At 37.2% G+C, this 19,503-nt stretch overlaps 1 protein-coding gene across 1 annotated transcript; it reads left to right on the forward strand.

Annotated features, from left to right (window-relative positions):
* Window positions 1-1,779: 1,779 nt before the first annotated feature.
* Window positions 1,780-13,107, forward strand: LOC133519660 (lysosomal proton-coupled steroid conjugate and bile acid symporter SLC46A3-like). The gene is made up of 7 exons (XM_061853710.1): window positions 1,780-2,738; window positions 4,555-4,714; window positions 9,651-9,752; window positions 10,950-11,087; window positions 11,741-11,824; window positions 12,172-12,328; window positions 12,762-13,107. The coding sequence occupies exons 1-7, from the start codon at window positions 1,950-1,952 to the stop codon at window positions 12,859-12,861; spliced, it is 1,530 nt and encodes a 509-aa protein (XP_061709694.1). The 5' UTR covers window positions 1,780-1,949; the 3' UTR covers window positions 12,862-13,107.
* Window positions 13,108-19,503: the final 6,396 nt, after the last annotated feature.

A 19,503-nucleotide genomic window follows, 5' to 3' on the forward strand; every position in this document is an offset into this window, starting at 1 on the left:
GGGCCTACCGCGAACCACGTTCAACGTGTTACCTCTCTGTCGCACTTGTAAATTCGTACGTAAGTGCGACAGGGAGGCACCACGTCGAACGTGGTTCGCGGTAAGCCCTCAGGACACTACTTATTTCACAATTGGTGCGAATATAAGTATGTCGTTAGTTTGAAAATCTTTAATAGATAAATGAATTTGATAAAGTGTGTAGACACACTAGCCCCGTCACATAGCCACCGAACCTCCGTAAGGGCAGAGGCAGCAGCAGAGAACACCAAGCTAGGAAAGTAAAGGGGTCTCGGCGACAAGTATACGCATAATGGTATTCCGTTCGGCGTCGAGACCCTTGGTCCGTGGGACCCTGGCGCTGTGAATATTTTTAAAGTCCTGTCGAAGAGACTCGGAGGCGCCACCGCGCCACACAAGACCGACGGTTATTTTAGATTTATTTAATCTGGTTTTCATTCTAGTTTCGTTTTTAATTATAGTGTTATTTGATATACTTAATTTGTTAAATTGAAAAAAATGTATCGTTAGGTGACAACCAAAACACACTAATTACCTACAAAAAATAACTAAACCAAAATGTTGGTGATATGATGGTTTGACTCACAATTTAATAAACGGACCCGCAGAATTTTAATAGAAATTCCCTCTTTTTGAACGCCGATTAAAATGTAAATAAATACCTAAATAAATAAAAATTGTTTTACTTAAATAAATTATTGTCACAAAACGAATCAACATATGATTTATCTAAATCGTCATCACAAACGTCTTACTGTACGTTTGTTTTTCCTCTCTCGATGTAAATTACCTATCAATCTTTTAAACAATAGCTGCAGTAATACCCATTGTAAAACTCGGCGCCATCGAATATTAACCATCAATATTATCATTATCACATGCTTGAATTCAATACGAGTAAGTTTATTCTCGATCCCAGTCGCTATAATGTATGTGAACGCATTACTGTGATATGGCTTACATACTGCGACACAGCTTAAGTATTTACACATACTTAACTTCGTCTAATGATCCTCTGTTTTGATGCCCAAAGATTTGTAGTTTAAAAGTGAAAAAACAATAAAACATAGGAGTATATCGCCAGAACGGGATTTTAAATATGCCGCAAATTTGGTTTCACCAGGAGTTAATTGATTACGAATCGAATGCTCTTATCTATTGAGCGTCCCACCATTGTCATCCATTGATAAACAAATGAGGAGAGCATTCTAAGTAGGTATATGAAGAGACACAATATTTAAAAAAATACAAATTCAATGTAGTTACCAAACTAACTTTGATAAATAACAAATTAAAAATAAACATTAGTTTCGTCAGAGTGAACAACTCGCCCTCGCACTAGTTGCATTCTGTGTCGTGAGAACTGTGGGGCATTAAATTAAATCGGAAGATTTACCAACAAGATGCGTAAGATACATATTTGATACAAAGAAGCAAATTTTAACACTATCATAACAAATTATCCAAAAAATAATCTTTCACCAAAGACTGAGTTAAAGCACAACTGCAAGCAGAATGTCGATTAAGTACCTAGATAATTTGTTCATTTATTTTTTGTTCACAGATAAAGGTAGTTTATTTTTCAAGATAGTTTTTTATAATAAGTAGTTCACCTTTTGCTATTTTTCTTTTCCGTTTTACACACTAAAGGAAAATTTGTTTGTTAAAGAAAAAATTATAACTTAATTTACGTTAAACGGTCGTGCTAAGAAATATACTGTCATACTTAAGCTGTGACTGTTTGCTTACTAAGAGTCAGACAATAGTGCATACAGCGACGGACCGGCCACATAACATTCAACATCAGTATCTGTCTATTGAGTGGTGCGGGTGTGTATACTAGGATGTGAACTATCATTAAACTAATCGGCAAACAGTGCAAGAATAATCTATTATTTAATCATTTTAAGCCATCGAATTGGATAAGCAATATGGAGACTAAAACGCAAGATGACACGACAGAAGAATCGCCTTTAAAAAAGGACGTTAAACAAATAGAACAAATGACTGTGATAGAAAAAATTAAATACATCAAATCAAACATTACCGTGGAACCTGTGTTAGCTATGTTTGTTATGCCAAGCGTTCTCGCCATATTAGCTACGCAGAATCTAAACCTGGACAAAGCTTGTCGAGTGAACCTTGGTTTTGGGGATGAAGTGTGTACCGCATTGAGATTGAGAAAGCGAGCGAACCATACGTACGAAGAAGATGAAGTACAGAAGTTAATAGCATCTGTCCAAGGATGGAAGTCCGTTATCCAGACCGCTGTCCCAACAATCCTGATGCTTTTTGTCGGGGCGTGGAGTGACAAGACTGGCAGAAGGAAGATCTGCATGCTCATGCCTATCATTGGAGAATTCCTAACCTGTGTCCTTAACATGATAAACACACATTTTTTCTACGAAGTCAGCGTGGAATGGACGGTAGCCATGGAAGTTCTTTTCCCGGCCCTCACAGGTGGCTGGTATACAATGTTCCTGGCTACTTTCAGCTATCTAGGTGATATAACTTCGAAAGAAACTAGAACTTTCCGCATGGGCATCTTGAGCTTGTGTATGACCGTTGGTTTTCCTATTGGAATGGGTTTGAGTGGAGTCTTATTGAGGCGTTTGGGGTATTACGGAGTGTTCAGTATATCGGCGAGCCTGCAGTGTGTCAACTTCTTCTACGTTTACTTCTTTTTACGAGATCACACGTGGCTTGAGACCAGGGAAAAGGTGAGTACTGCTCTGCTACTTGACTGAGACGGTTCATGAAGTTCTAGGTCTGCGGGTTTTTTATTATAAGACTTAGCCCACTATTAGATTGAGTCTAAGTAGTGTAACGTGTTTAAATATTAGGTACGGTCGGTGCCCCAACTTAAGTCACCAAGTAGCCATACTAGTTGTATAGAAAAGTGAATACTTATGTTTGGGAACAAATAAGGTTAGGTGGAGTGAGACAATTATGGGGCAAGAGTAACTAAATATTGTAGGGAAAATAACCCTTTAACTATGACTAAAAATAAAACTAATGCGTAAATAAAATTAACTTAAATGATACTTACGCAGAAGGACTTTCCTCATACGGTTTTTCTGGCCCTGAGCAAAATAAACTGTTTCTCTTACCTTACCTGACCTTATTGCAAATAAATCGCACAGTGTTATACTGTCAATAAACAACCGTCAAAGCGTCAGTTTTCATTTTCAGTATTATGAATCATTTTTTAGAGAAATGTCTTAACAGGTAGGTACCTAGGTTTAGTACTTGTTACAACTTTAATAAATAAAATAATACGACTGTGACATGACACAAATTTTAAAACCTTGAGGATTGGCAGTACCTACATAGTTACCTAACTACGTAGATTAAAGACGTTCGTAGCTTATTGGTTAGATATGATAATTATTAATAGGATAGTGAAAGGCCGCTTCGCTATACAAACGTACTCCCCATTTTCCTCTTTAGATATTGACCTTATGGAAATTACACAATTTGTTGTATATTAACCATAGCTATGCCCTTTCGTTTAACTTATTTGTTAGTCGGCCACTTTCGTCTTAACAGCGGAAACATGATGAGCACGAGTGTCCTGAGCACGGTTCTTTTTCCTGTAACCTCTAAACATGCAAGGCATAGTTGACGAAATATAATTTGCACCTATTAGTCATAATATGAAACTTTATATTTACGAATACAAAAGGACAAAAGAGCTAGGAGTATCGGTAAAGCACGTGACATCCGTATCGTGCAAATAACTAGTACTTTGTATTTCTGGGATAATATAGATAAGTAGGTACATTATTATGTAAGAGAAACCTTTTTTCGACCAAGATGGTATTTACTTTGAAATTAATATCTTGGTTTTGCAAAATAATACCATCTTAATACTTATAGAACGAGATGAAGTAGATATATTACTTATTTACAGACCAAATATTTAGCCACGTTAGTTTTAGGATCACTTTGAAATAAATATTATGTTCTTTAGAAAAAAAAACTTATTTATTTAATTTAACATTAGGTAAAACCTGGTATTATAATAACCATTAACACCTTGTTACCCTATTGTCAAAAAATAGCCAAGCCCTTTGGAGCGATAACATTCATCGATGCAAATAATATTTCTTCAACTATACAAGACGCTGCTGTAGCGTACTGCGTCCAGCGGAACCCCTTAAACTACGTTCTCCTTAAAACGCCACCCGTGACGGACAGCGAAGCTTGATGTCACAACAAGCGACTGACATGCTTCACAGGTTCACACGCTGCCCGCCGCGGATGACTGGTCTGCTTGACCAGACGCCATCGCAGCTGACGTATCATATAAACAGTATTAAATTGCACTAAACTTATAAGCAGCTCTTCTTTCCTTTGGTATTTAGCTCTATGATATAGAATGCCGGTTGCCATCTGCGGTGGGCGATCTTCTTCTCATGTAGCGAGCGAGCTAGACCACAAACATACATATACGAACATAGCAAACGGACGTCATCTTGTCAAGCAGATCCATTGTCGTCTATCTATATGTACATCCCATTTCATTTTGTCAAGGTTCAATCTACGGGTTGCACCGCGTTGTTGCTGGATTTTTTCGACTTCGCCAGTCTGAAAGAAACACTTGGCATAGTGTTTAAAAAAGGAGACAACAACAGGAGGTTAAGGATCTGTCTCATTCTTACTGTCGTCTGTCTTACGTTTGGACCTATGTGGGGTAAGTTATTGTGAGATGAGTATGGATAGAAGTAAGTAAGAGAGCAAAAAGCTACTATGAAAGGCTGAATTCGTTTAATATTGATTATCCGCTCGTAATTTTAAAATTGGATTCGGACTTATAAATTTTGGTTATAAAAAGAATCCCAAGATTTAAACACTATTTTTTTCATCACCTATCGATGTTTTTTACCTTATATCGTTTCCTTAACGTGACTAGTATGTTTGACCACTTATTATATAAGGAAAATTATCGTAACTTTGTACCTACCTAAACTTCACAACTTCACGTGAAAAATATTTATGAGTCATAAATATAATGTCTATTCATAATTTTATACTTGCGTAAACACTTTTATGCACTGTTATATTTTTCTTTATTTAAAAAAAGATGCAACTCACACATTTGGGCAAACACGATAATAGCTATTTACGATACAAGTGCAGAAAATAGGAAATTCGAAACGAGTGGTGATGAATTAAAACACGACCTAAGGGATTACCTATTCACACGTGTATCGTACAACGTTTTACAGTACATGTGGCTCTTTAAAGTTTCGAGTTCGACAAATGCACGGAAAGTGCTCATTCCCGCACCCGTGCGGGAAAGTAGTACCATATGTACTGTAAAGATAATTTGATTGTTCTCAACCGTATCATGTCGTGCACCAATATAATTATTCTGTGTAACCATGCAGATAAATTTTACTTTGTACTAAATACATACGTAATAAGATTTTTCAAACAACATATCAACAAGAATAACATGATACCATGTGTTTGTGTCGCTTTTTTGGGCTATGTGCGCGTTGTCTCATCCGCCTTCAGCTAATTGTTGGTATGTGTTATAGTCCGTTTATTAGGGTTCCGTACCCAAAGGGTAAAATGGGACCCTACTGTCTTTGTCTTACGCTAGTACTAGCACCTAAAAGAAAGGGATGACTATAATTTTCCTGATTCTTACTGACTGACAAGTTGTGTTTACAACAAAGAATGCGATCTTCATATTGGACGCGGATCCGCATACTGCTCTGGCTGACATGAGAGCGGAAAATCGTCGCTATTATACATGCATAGCGCTCTCTCGCTCACACATCGGATCGGTTTGCGGATCCGCCTTAGTATGATCACCACGCAAGTCTTATAAACATATTTGTTATATTGTATTGTATGTCAACAATCCACTTTGCACTTAGATAATAGAAAGCAAACATTGCGTAATTTTCAAACAGTTTTCCTCAATAATATCTTAGTATAATAAAGTTAAATATATGTTTAGTCATTGACTAATGGTAACACAATCTATCTATAAATAATGACAATATACACATACTAGTAAGTACATAATGGGCTACATGCTTGAGACATATTTTAGAATAATTGTTCTATAAACGATTTGACGACCGGTCTGGCCTAGTGGGCAGTGACCCTGCCTACGAAGCTGATGGTCCCGGGTTCAAATCCTGGTAAGGGCATTTGTTCGTGAGATGAGCATGGATATTTGTTCCTGAGTCATGGGTGTTTTCTATGTATTTAAGTATTTATTAATATTTATACATTATATACATCGTTGTCTAAGTACCCTCAACACAAGCCTTGTTGAGCTTACTGTGGGACTTAAGTCAATTTGTGTAATAATGTCCTATAATATTTATTATTATTATTATTTATTATAAACACGTTTACCAACACGGAATTAATCTAAAAATGTGTACCCCGCAATTTTTTTTAACAATTTTGAAAAGATATAAGAGTTTGAAAACTTAAAATTTTAATATACCTATTTGTTACTGCCCTAATGTATAATTAAACAATGTTATAAAATTTCTTATGTTACAACAAGAAAAAAAATTATGTTAACTATCTACTTTAACGCAGTTTTTTAAGTCGTAAATAACGAAAAACGTAATTCATTATTCCTTTGTATACATTTTGGCGCCGCGGCCCGTGCTGTGACTGTGCCGTCACAGGGCGCACGCTTTTTGTATCGGGTGTTTTTCGGTGCAATGAGCGTTGCGCGCGCCACATATATTTACGCAATTTGGAAATTTCTGGGGTAAAATAGATATCAGGTTTATTAGAAACATGAATCTCTCGACAAGTAGAATCGATTGACAGCTGCCCAAAAATCATACATCTAGCCAATTGCTTACTCGTACTGTAATTATGTACTGGGTACTGTTGCGTACCTGTTTAATGTGTACTGAATATAGTTTCTAGAAACCAGAAACATTGGTTTCCAGATATACGTTTGTGAATTTCAAGCTGAAATTACAAACAAAACGTATCGCTCGTTTAATTGTATCAGTAAGACTAAGATGCCTAAGATGGTCAGTTTTTTATCATCTGTCACCATGCCTGTCACGTTCTAACAAGTATGTAAGTGCGAAAGTGACGCATGACATGACAAGTGATAAAAATGCGACCATGATACAGCCGCTGAATATATTAAATATAAAATAATAGACATGTCCTGACATAAACACGTAATTACCTAAGGTCGGATGCTGCGCACACGTCAATTTTCATTCATCAATATTCACATCCATATGGACAGTGTGACCATTGCTTGCACGAGCGTAAGCGAGTATGTTCTTGGCGGACCAGCTTATAGACCGCGGGCCAGGAGCATATTTCGTCAGTCATCGCCTCCCGGCTGATAGTTTAGATGCTATTTTAAACTAAAAAACCGTCAGCCGGTTCTATCGCGGTGGAATGACCGTCAGCTGTAAAATGAACATGTAAAAAACATGCACCTTACCACTTTATGTGCGGCAAAGTATGCGCAATGTGTAAATTGCGTAATCCGTTGATGGCTTTTCAGGCGTTTACGCCTGATGAAATGCTACATGCAATGATTCTTGATTTGTTATTGCTATCATAAAAGGTATGGCGCTTATTTTTTACATGTTCATGCGACCAGCTGATGTTCTTCGCGATATAACCAACTGACGTTTTTTAATTAACAACAGCATCTGAGCTATCATTTGACAAAGTATCAAACGGGAGGCAATGACAATTTTTTTTGTTTTACGTGTTTCGGTGGCTGCCATTCCTCAACCCACCAATGGAGCTGTCATCCACGAGGGTTTATCATACCTAGCCGTTAACCACTACACGAGTTTTCAGCCGGGAGGCGATTGGTCATGGAAATTGTTCCTGGCTCGCGGTCTATTATATCCTTGAGATGTTACTGGATTATGTGGCTAGTTAGTAATAAGTGGTAATTTCGAATTCATTTCGAGTATTTCCTTACGTCAATAAATTATAAATGAGCAACTTGTAACCTCATGTGTACAGTATTAAGTACCTTCTTACATACATATTTGTACATTATTACATAGGTACTTAATAATGTACAAATCTACTCGTAAATTATGTTCTTGTTGTCTAATAGGTAATCAGAAAACAAGAAATTAATATTAGAAAATAAAGGTTCAACGTTCGTATGATTAATGAGATAAACTTTAGGCTAGAGAAATAAAAATTTAGTTATAGATATTTTTTCTTATCGATCTTGGGAATACATAGATTAGAGAGTACTGCCCGTATGCGCTGCGTCTGCGCAGACGATCAAGTGTGCTCGACAAGAAGCCCGATTCAGATTCAATAACTTGTTACAGGTTTGATCTTATTTTAATACGACCTTGATGATCGCTCATGCTGATTAGTGCATGCGAAATTAAGTGAATTAAAATATCGTTTACCACCTAGCCTGAAGCGAATGTCAAGAGCAGTTTACGTAATTGAAAGCGCTTGACAAAAAAATGATTAAAAATGATTAGATTCCGAATATCTGAATTGTGTGTGGCCAAAGTATTGACGCTGGTGTGCTAGGTACAATCAAGTGTAAAAATATGGGTCCACGCAACTTACACAAAAATATGTCCCCTCCTAATTCGCCGACATAAGAGCTATGGGACATATTTTTGACCAACTTGTGTTCGACCATATTTTTACACTTGAGAACTGCCTGAGAACTGAACCGATCAATCTTATGTAGTTATTTAATTGAACTTCAATCGACATCGCGGAAGCAGGCCCTTGTTTTGAAATACGGTTGAGGTAACAAAACTATATTAGTACATATGGTGCTAAATTCCCGCACGCGTGCGGGAATGAGCACTTTTCTTACATATGTCGAAACTTTAAAGAGCCGTATAAACCTGTAAAACGTTGTACGATACACGTGTGTGTAGGTAATTCGCAACTCGTCTCGATTTAAAACACTCCCTTCGAAATTCCTATTTTCTGCACTTGTATCGTAAATAACTATTTAAAAAAACGGCTACAGCGTAGCATGAAGTGGTTATATTATACGGTAAGAAAACATTATTTTTCAGCTTAATTTTCCAAACAATATCATATCTCTAAATACAGAAATAATAATCCCATTAAGTACCTACTCTCTAGCAAAATCACCTAGTGATTAACTCCTGTACGTTTGCATGGAATTGCGAATAAGTTTAATAAAATTGCTTCCCCAAATTGTCGATGGCGGAATAGTCGACATATCGTCCGAATGTGCAAACTTCAGCAGCGAGCACTCGACCTACGGTCAATATGAACAACAAGTCATCGGTTTCTGTTTATTCTTGGCCACTGACTCATATTTAATTTGTGTGTTTATGACGAATATTTTCCTGGGTTATGGACGTTATCTATTATTGTACATAAGTATATATTTACCTATAATATATTTATTAGTATGTTAGTGCCAACAAAAGTATTGTACTTTTTCCATATGCGTTGGAAAATACACTACACTCAGCGTGAGCAAAATGTGAACTTTCATGGCATAATATTTTCATACTATTTGACAACTGTCAACTGCCAAGTTACTAACGGCTCCCATACCCACTAGGGTGGTGCCACAGTTATGCACGTATCGAATGATATTGATGATAACTGTCTGTATAATTACCCTTTTTTTTCAGGAGAGCTTAGCGTAATGTACATATTTATGCGCTACCGTTTCAACTGGGATGAAGTCAGATTCAGCATCTATTCCACCTACAACTTCGTCGCTCATTCTGCGGGTAAGAGAGAAGTATTTTTCTCCAAAACTACATACGTCTCTGCTCATATCCAATTGACTTAACTTATCTATTGGGCAGAAGCGACATTTTTTTCCAAGTGTACGTGCGTTCCTCGACCCACCAACGGATCGACGGCTGATATTCACAAGGCATCGTGGTACATTTCCTCCGATTACGTACTTTCAGAGTTATAACCCCGGGTAGAAATGATTAACAACATTTGTACCTAATTAAAACAAGAAATATTACTTTGCTAATCCGCGAGAAAATAACGTGTTAGTCAATCAGTGCTAACCCGTTATACTTACTCACACAGGTTTTTTTCTAGACAGCTCAGTCAGTTGTCGGGTGTCAGACCGTCAACATCTCCAGCATCTCCTGAGGATGCCTCGTAGAGAGGCGAAACACGTGTCGAGTTTTGTACTTTTGGTGGCGGGTTGTTATATTTATTTGCGTATTTATTTTTGCGGTGGGAGGGTGGGAACATTAATTGCATGTAAAAATACGCAAGTAAGTATAACGGGTTAGCACTGATTGACTAACACGTTATTTTCTCGCGGATTAGCAAAGTAATATTTCTTGTTTTAATTAGCATGGATTTCCGCAAAGTAACGCCTGATTCTATTAACATTTGTACCTAGCCTGGGATCTAAAAGCTGCTATAAAGTGTCTGGAACACAAGCAAGTCCCACGCGTCCATAAGCTGCAGTATTGTAAAATATACCTACTCTCCTCCTCAGTGTGCTCCAACTGTTTGTATATAGCGGTGGCCGATCAGAAAATCAGGCAGATCATAGAATTTTTAGGCATATCGTGAAACATGAAAATCATTGTCTCGTTCCCTGAGTCGACGGACCTCGAGTCCTATTTCTGGGCAGTTTGCCCTTTGGGCATCTGATTCAACCTAATGAACCTATCCCACCTATCTATTGGTTTAATGTGACTATCGTCAAAACATTACACAGGAAATTTATCATCGGCCGCCGACTTATTATAATTTATGAAAAGAAAACTATATCACCACCTAATTTAAGTAAGTCTTACAACATTATAGCAGTGAAGGTCTACTTTGAATCGGCATATATATTAACATACCTACCACATTATTAAATTTATATTAAATTTCAAATTTTGGAGCAAAGTAAGCATATTTTACGGGGTACCGTAGTAAGTAAGACTAAAGAAGACTGCTTTCAGGAACGCTGTTCTCGATCAGCGTGTTCAGCCGGAGGCTCCACGCCGACGACGCCATGCTGGGCATCATATCCACCTCCAGCAAGATCCTCGGAGCCCTACTCATGGCGTTCGCTAGGAACGATTATGAAGTGTATCTTTGTACGTTTTTAGGTTTAATGACTTTTCAGCGAATATTTAGTAATTTGATTTTGTTTATTTGTTGTTTTTCAAAATTATGAAAGAAGTGTTTGTATAACAGAAACAAAATAATATTTTTTGCCCTCCGGGTGGAAAACGTCAACTTTGCTCCCGCTGCGCTACACGAAGTTGCCGCTTTCCGCCTCCGTTGAGCAGAAAAATAGTATGCGCACTACGGGAGGAATCGTAGGACATTCTAGCCCGCGTGTTTGACAATTTTACACGCGGCACGCAATGTTCTACTTTTCCTCCCTTGGGACACAAATAACTATTGTATGTTGTTATTACTAACACAAAAATTGAGACTTACGAACTATGTGTTGGCCGGTGTAGGCCAACAGGTCGGTTTGTGACAACAAAATCGATTGTAAGATTTGATCACAATTTATTACTCCACTATTTAAGTTCAGCTATTTGTTAAATAACCTCCTCAATATCTAATTATTATTTTCAGTTTCAAATTCTACTTTGAAATTTATTTATGTATGATCTCACATTCAGTCTTCAGCATTCCTATATCGTTCGAAGTCACGTTTAGCGCTCAGATCATGAAAGTGTTTTAATACTTTATTTATCAATTGTTCTTCACACTTAAATAATATTTATGTTCTCAGGTCCCCTCGTTGAGATCTTGAATGGAACGTCAGCCATCGCTTTGAAGTCCATAGCCTCCAAGCTCGTCTCGTATAAAGAATTAGGTAAGATTACACCTGAAGATCCCCTTTTTACCCGACTGCGAAAAGGCGCAATGTGTTTATTACATGATTATTATTTATAAAATAGTAAAATGATTCTTTATTCTATATATGTGTGTTACTAGCACTTTGCCCGTAAAAAGTAAAAAAAGTAAAAAGATTAGGTTGACAGTTTTGGAAACCTTTCCTAGCCATATATCAGCAGAAAACTCGTTGGTCTTCGTTCACGCCATACTTTACATATAGCCTCATCGTGGAAGCGACGAAAGCCTTGTTCAAAGAGCAAAAGAGAGCGATGCTTGGAGCCTGTTGTACTACGAGTAACTCTAACAATAACTTTTGTGGTACAGGCAAGGTGTTCTCTCTGTTCGGTGTGGCGGAGACCCTGATGCCTCTCATCTTCGCGCCGTTGTATACCCGAGTTTACATCCTGACGCTGCACGCGCTGCCCGGCGCCTTCATGCTAGTTAGTGCTGCAGCCACGATTCCTGCGTTAGGAATATTTGGGTAAGGAGTTCGCCATCAGGTGTGCCAAAATATCATTTAAAAGTACTGAAGCAATGGTAATTTAAGTCAGGGTTTTTTAAACCATTTATCTTACTTAGTTATAATTTTAACTAACCAAAAGTTTTTGTCAAAATTGAAATTTTTAATTCATATAGATGCCTATTTATTTTACGCCCCCAAAGTAATAGATTAATGAAAAGGAATTTTATAACTACAAACTTGTGGGGTTTACTAACTACCGAAACTCCATTAGATCAGCTCGATTATACCTACTAAATAATAGTACCTGATAAAACTGTAAAACAAATTATTGATAGTAAAAAGTAACAATATGACATACAGTATGACAAAGATATGAAAAGTTAATCCCGGTATTCTGATTTGGTAGCGACGGTAACAAATGACAATTTCGATTATTTTTCCTAAATTTCAGATGGTTCTACAATCGGCACAAAAAAGACTTGAAGAACAAAAGAGCAGATTGCCCTGTGACTCCGCCTGTACCTGGTGATGTTGCTATAGTTCCCGCCTAAACTCTCGCGTAAGCTTTCTGCGGAATTGTGTTTTAAAAACTGTATTTGTATCCGAGGCACCAAAGGTTGATTCGTGAAGCTTACTCATTAGTTACAAAACTCGACTACAAAAGTATGAATACAGACTACCTTGGGGCCATATAGAATATACCTGTGACTACTGTCAAGTCACCAAAATATACTGTATTACGACGTTGTGTTTTATATTACGACCTTTTTTTTACAATAAACAATTAGAATTTTTAATAGTTTGTTTCATTTTCATCGAGAACATCGCGTTGAGTTGTCCGTCACGATTGAATTTATCGCGATGATTTTTTTCACAAAATTGAAATTTATGACCGCTATGCAATATTACGAGTTGAAATTGAAGCTAGTCAAATTTGCCCCCAAAGCAATTTTAGCTTCACTGCGATAGATTATATCTGGAATCCTAATTTGATTAGTTAAAGCATGAAACACATTAATTCCCTTTGTTAAAGTTATCCAGCCATCACAATATCGGAGCGGCGAAGGTGTTCAAAATTGTAGCTTTATTGTCAACATGTTAAACAGCAAGTTGCGATATTTTTGAAGGTGACGTAGTCCCCATACAGACCCAATGCGAAATGGGAAATACACACACACCTTTGACTTTCTTCGCAGGTTTCCGCGCGATTTTTTTCTTGAATGAAAAGTAAGTGGGCAATAAAAAATGATATTCCGTACAAAGGTTCCAAACAAGTAATTTGGTACGAGCCAGGTTTGGAAGCTGCACAGGAGCGTAACAACTTGAGATAATTATATTGTCTATGACACATAATGCTTACTAAACCTAATAATGTACATGACATTTAGTTCCTAATCGAATCAAGTAACTGACATATAGGTAATTGCATGACATCCCGACACTTAAAGGTTGTCGCACCTTTATGTCTTTTGTATTACATTTTTGTCTAATGAGATGCTTACCAATTTTCATGAATTATTTAGGTTTCATAGTAAAAAAGGCATTATTTTAGATGAATCATAAAAAGTATTGTATAAGCTTTGTTGTTCGTTCTTCGTGTATAAACACGATACTCGACTGAAAAGCTCTCTATTATATCACGATTGTATAAAATACTATTATTTCATTATATTACGAGTAGATAATTTATAAAATTATATTAGTAGCTACATAACACAGCACGTTCTTATAACCAATAAATTATCATTAAAATCCTTGACTTCCCAACATTCGGTAAGAGTAAGGGCTGTAATTTAAAACAGATTAGCGACAAATATGGCGGAGATGTCCGGATGAGGAATGTGCGTTAATTAACTCTAAGACAATCGCGTACGGAATAAATTGCTTGTTACTCTGTCCTTTTGCTACAACAAAAGCGATATCAAGCGAAGCTATATGAATATATTCACTCTGAAATCACTCACTTTCTAAATATGAAGCCCTCATCTTATTACGCCATAGGTGCTTAAGGGGCCCACTGCCGAATGTCCTACTCCAACCACTTACCGCCTACTCGCGAATGTCCACTTTTGCGAATAACTGATAGGCTGATATCGTCCGGTGAACTGGTAATCAGTGGGCCAAGGCGCTTATCAAGGCAGCTTAGTAGCAATTTCCAAAACTATCCCGCCTGCGAAGTAACCCATGCTCCTTATTTATTTGCCTTAAAGCTACGATTGACAAATAATATTCCTGCCCGCGTAGCAAACGTGCATACACCTTTTTACGTACCGTAAAGTCGGGTTACATGACCCTTTTTTCTTGTATTTTTAGGTGCATCTTAAGGATACGTCGGATAAGTAAACGTAAAAAAAAGTTAAAAAAAAACCTTCTGTGTATTTTTTTTTATTTTTTCATTTTTGGGCCAAAGTTCATCTTAGATGCGGGTAAGTTTGAACTTTATACTTATTTTCATACAGAAAGTCCCACTATTAATCTAAACAACAAAGAAACCCAAGACACCTCTTTAAGGTAGGCTAGTAAATGAAACGAATCAATTTTTGATACAATATTTGACATTTATTTGAGCAAAAATCAAACAAAAATAACTTTTTCAGTTCTGAGATAGAATAAAAGTTGTTCAAATTTTAACAAATCCTTAATTAACAGCCTGTTAATGAGAATCATCATTAGAATTAGTCAACATATACGATAATAATCACCTTTATTAGTAACAAGAATATGGTAATATTTTACCTCTAAGTAAAATAAAAGTACAAAATCTCAGTCAAGTAAAACTTAATACTGAAAACGAAACAAATTCTTAAATCACAGCATTTTAACGAGAATAATCGTTGGAAATAGTAGGTTAACAATTCGTTTTTGTAACTTAAGACTCACTTACACTTATTTTAAACCTATGGAGAGCAAAAACTCACAACAATCATGAAAAACTTAAAATTTAGATACCAGCACTTAATTAATTCAGTCTTTCAACGAAAACTATCATTGGATTAACGAAAACTATCAACTGATCTTCGTCTAAAATGACATAATCATACAATACGATAGGTACAATCAATGGGTATTACTTGTAGGCTAGCTACAGTAGCTACCCGTGGGCTAAATTTCCCCGAAATGGGGGACAATGTTTACTATGATTATACTAACGAACTTTATGTTTCTAAGAAAAGACTAAATAAGTTTTTATTGTAATTGCAGTATTCTCAAAGACATGTTTTGTATCAAGATATAGGTATTAGTAAGCTAACTTACCTTATTTCGCTGTTTTAACCAAAAGTTTGCAGACACCATTTATGTACGTATGTCTCACCTCACGCTTGATCGATACTGACAAGTTGAAACCTGCGCAAGCAACTTGGAAACGGTACCACGTCGCGGGTAGGTAACTGCTACGATCGGACGTCTATTGGCTTTGTGGCGGGATGTTAAATCTTTTTAATTTTTTGGGACAATCTTTACCCTTAGGGCTAAAGAAACCCGGTTTTACGGTAACGTGAGACTTTAAAAACTTGCTGGCTTCCACTGGCCTACAGACATTCCGACCCCAAATGAGTAACTCTTCCAAAAACTGTAAGACAAACGGCACGCGTGCAAGTGAGAGTAACGCCCTGATTTGCCTAAATCTAAATAACGAGCGAGTTGTGCCATTAGGGATTCCGTGTTTTGTCGACTCGGAATTAATGCCCCAAGTTTTTGAACTGCAAAACTGTTATACCCGAACGGCACAGAAACGAGATTTACTTACTTGCAATTCAAGAAACACTCCTAACATATTTTTACTCGTACACAGACCCGGTTGAAAAAATAGGAGGAAATTCGATATATTTTAATGTTAATGGGAGACAACTGGGGGAGCAATTGTCAATTTGTCTGTCTACCTAAGAAAAAAGGTATCATCGCGAGAACGCCACTCACAATTGGCTTTGATCGTCCTTTCTCAATTACAAACAAAAAAAATACTAAACAATTTTTAAACATCTCTTAATTTATATCGATGTAAAATCGCGTATCCGAATAACTCAAAAGTGTCCTACTTATGTGACGTAATTATCCTTTGGTTTATTGAATCACACTGTACAAGCCTGAGCTAAAGTTCATAAGCCTTTTTTGAATTATTTAGAATTTGTAATTGGCTACTTGACTGTTTTCTGTAAATAATGTCAATTGATCTTGATTTTCAAACACTTGATTAAGAAAATGATAAGGTGAAGTGACGTCACATCATATAAGTCTGTCCTAAATGTATGGAAGAACAAGGAAATTGACATTTTGACCCTGAAATATTGCGTTTATGTGTATAGTTGTTATACAATTTATTTTTCAATAAAATGTAAGGAATCGACTGGTACCATTTTCTTTTCTATTTCTGAAAGACAAAAAAAATTTTGTTTAGTTTTCGGAGCCTTGTATTTTTTTATTATTTCAATATAATTTTTTAAATTCCACTTTTTTATAATAGATGGCTCATTTTCTATCCATTTAACTAAATTTTGTTATAATATTCAACATGTGTCAAGTACCCAATTCTCTACGAGTTGAAAGTCGTGGGTTCGAATTCTGGTTCTTATTCTGGTTTATCGACTTGTACGATATATCATTTCAAACTTACCGCGTGATTTTGTAAAACACGGTCATGTTTTATGCACTTTAATTACCGCAAACTGTACTTTAATTTCACTCATGTATTTGATTGTTATTGCACAAAAAAAAATTAACACGAGTATACCTACATCTTCCAAAGGACCCATTGGAAATCCGTCTTTTTAAGTTTTTTTCTGGCATGCTGAAGCATCAGGTCATCACCAATCACCCTTCATAGAAAACGAAGTATAGGACGGCTCGGCCCAGACCAGGACCATTCTAGCGTGACTCATCCTTAAACGTAATATTTTAATTTCATGGGAATACATTATACTTTTGGGACGCGGTTATAGGTAGTGATAATTCCATATTCTCGCACTGTAAAGTATGGACCATATGTTGTCTTCAATAAGTACATTTTTTAAAGTCTTTGCAGGATTATTCTCGCTCTATTTACTTATAGTGAAGTGTATTTACTTAGAAACTGATAAGGTTGCTCTGCACAAGCTAAACTGACGGTTTTATCTAGTTTCATTGCGGGCAAAAAACCGTAAACGTCGCTAACTAGGGGATTAATTACCGGCAGTTTACGATTTGCACTAACGTGCACTCGGAAACGTTTACAGCCTGTTTACTGCCCTAGGGGGTTATTCCGAATTTACCGAACGAGTCAACCGCTTAAGAATAGCGACATTAACAAAGAATGCCTGGATTTAACACGTTCACTGAGGTAGGAGGTCGAAAAACCCCGTTCTCCGATAGACAACGTCGATATCTGATCAGCCACAGATGTATGGAACATCTATTTTATTCACAATTTCGGGGTTGGTGCCATAGTTTGCTCAGTATGACCTATACCCACCTCACAATAGACATTCGTCCTGTGATTCACTTGTTCTCTCACGGTTTCATTTTTGTGACACAGTATACGGGCCCCGCCTCCTGTCGCGTACTCAGAGATAAATACAAAGAGTGCCAAATGCCTGTGCAAAGTTTTGTTTTGATATCCCTCCACGCCACATTCAGACGTACTCTCAGAGTAAACAACAATTGAAGGGAATATACATTGATGTCAGATTTGATGGAAAATTGATGTCTTGCACGTAACGCCATATTTAAATATGAACTGCATTGTGAAGATGTCCACGCCTCAAAAGGTCCATTTAGCGTCGCTTATGTTTGTCATTGTTCACCACCAGATGCCTTCGTACCTTTACAATAAGCTAACCTGGGCATATACCTACAAACTTATCTGCCCTCGTCACCACTCAGCGGCCTTTCGTGGTTGTTTCCGGTACGCTGCTACGAAGATTTGGAAAACGACATCAAGTAGAAGTCTTCACCACGCATCAGAATTTGACAATTGAATATTATGGTTGCTATCCATGGTGTAAAACCTGTAAAACGGATAAATGGGAAAACAATTCCGCGTGATTCTGATATTGATTTCTTGTTCTGAAACCGTTATGGATTTGATCCATTAGCTGTCAACAGTGACCCTTCTGGTCCAGAAATGAGTCATGACTCGAGCTCACAGTCACATTTACTCCGTCCAATGTTCCTTACGCTCAACGATATGCACTGAGGAAGATCTCCTGAGGACTACACCTCGAGGGCTAGAAGTGGCGAAGCATTGGCAGACAAAAATTTTAGTTTTAAGAAGATGGAAGTCACATTTATACTGGATTGTCTGAAATTTCGACTCGTTTGAAAGCAGCATGCTTCAAGAACATAGGCAATTGTAGGCCTTGTAAAAAATAATGGCCGGTTTACTAGTGTACTGCGAGTGATGAAACTGATGAATGGGTTGGTAAGGGAGCTACGCGCTATGGCCGTTTACCCCCGACCCGCGCGGGGTAGGCGCTGCAGCCTTGGAGGATTTAACAACAGGAGTCGTCTTTGAGAAGTTGCCCCTCTGTCGAAAGCCTCGTCCGAAGGTCATGTGTATTGCATGGACTGACGTTTATCACATTTGACGTGCGCCTCCCCCGCAAAAATCGTCAGACTGTTCTGTACAGAAAATTACAAACCTGGCGTCTTCAGTTGTTAAATCCTCCAAGGCTGCAGCAAAGTAAATAAGAGCGATGAGCATTGACAATGAATAATAACTGACTGGACGTATATGTAATTTTTTTGTTTGTTAAACAAATATAAGAACACTGAAATAAATTAAATAACAGGAATGACTTGTTTGCCTTATCGATTAGTAAATATAAACCGCAGCCAAATAACACTAAACGTTTTCCTGCCGATGAGTAAGGTTACCAGAGCTCAACGAGGAATCGGAGTTTTTGGGTCGCCAACACACATGTAACTCCTCTGGGTGGTAAGCCTACAGAGACTGCTTACCATCAGGCGTATGCTTGTTTGCCACCGACGTAGTATATAAATAATATATATATAACTCCAAATTTTGATGATTCTTTTCCAAATGTGCTTGACAGCCAAATTAGAAATCATCATCTCAAACATGTACTCTTGTATATGTATAATTCCCCCACCTTTCTCTAAACAGCTATAGGTACCTGATACATTAAACAAATATGAGTTAACATGACCCATCAGCAACACCCAAACCTCAAATCAACGGACAATGCGGGCAGTAGCCG

This window comes from Cydia pomonella, chromosome 7, assembly GCF_033807575.1.
Source record: "Cydia pomonella isolate Wapato2018A chromosome 7, ilCydPomo1, whole genome shotgun sequence".
Classification (NCBI taxonomy): Eukaryota; Metazoa; Arthropoda; class Insecta; order Lepidoptera; family Tortricidae; genus Cydia; species Cydia pomonella.

Bases quoted from the DNA above. Each gene is read 5' to 3' on its own strand.
- LOC133519660 (XM_061853710.1), top strand. From the start codon at position 1,950: ATGGAGACTAAAACGCAAGATGACACGACAGAAGAATCGCCTTTAAAA. The intron at 11,088-11,740 runs GTACGTTTTTAG...TTATGTTCTCAG, and splicing joins CGATTATGAAGTGTATCTTT to GTCCCCTCGTTGAGATCTTG. The intron at 12,329-12,761 runs GTAAGGAGTTCG...CCTAAATTTCAG, and splicing joins CCTGCGTTAGGAATATTTGG to ATGGTTCTACAATCGGCACA.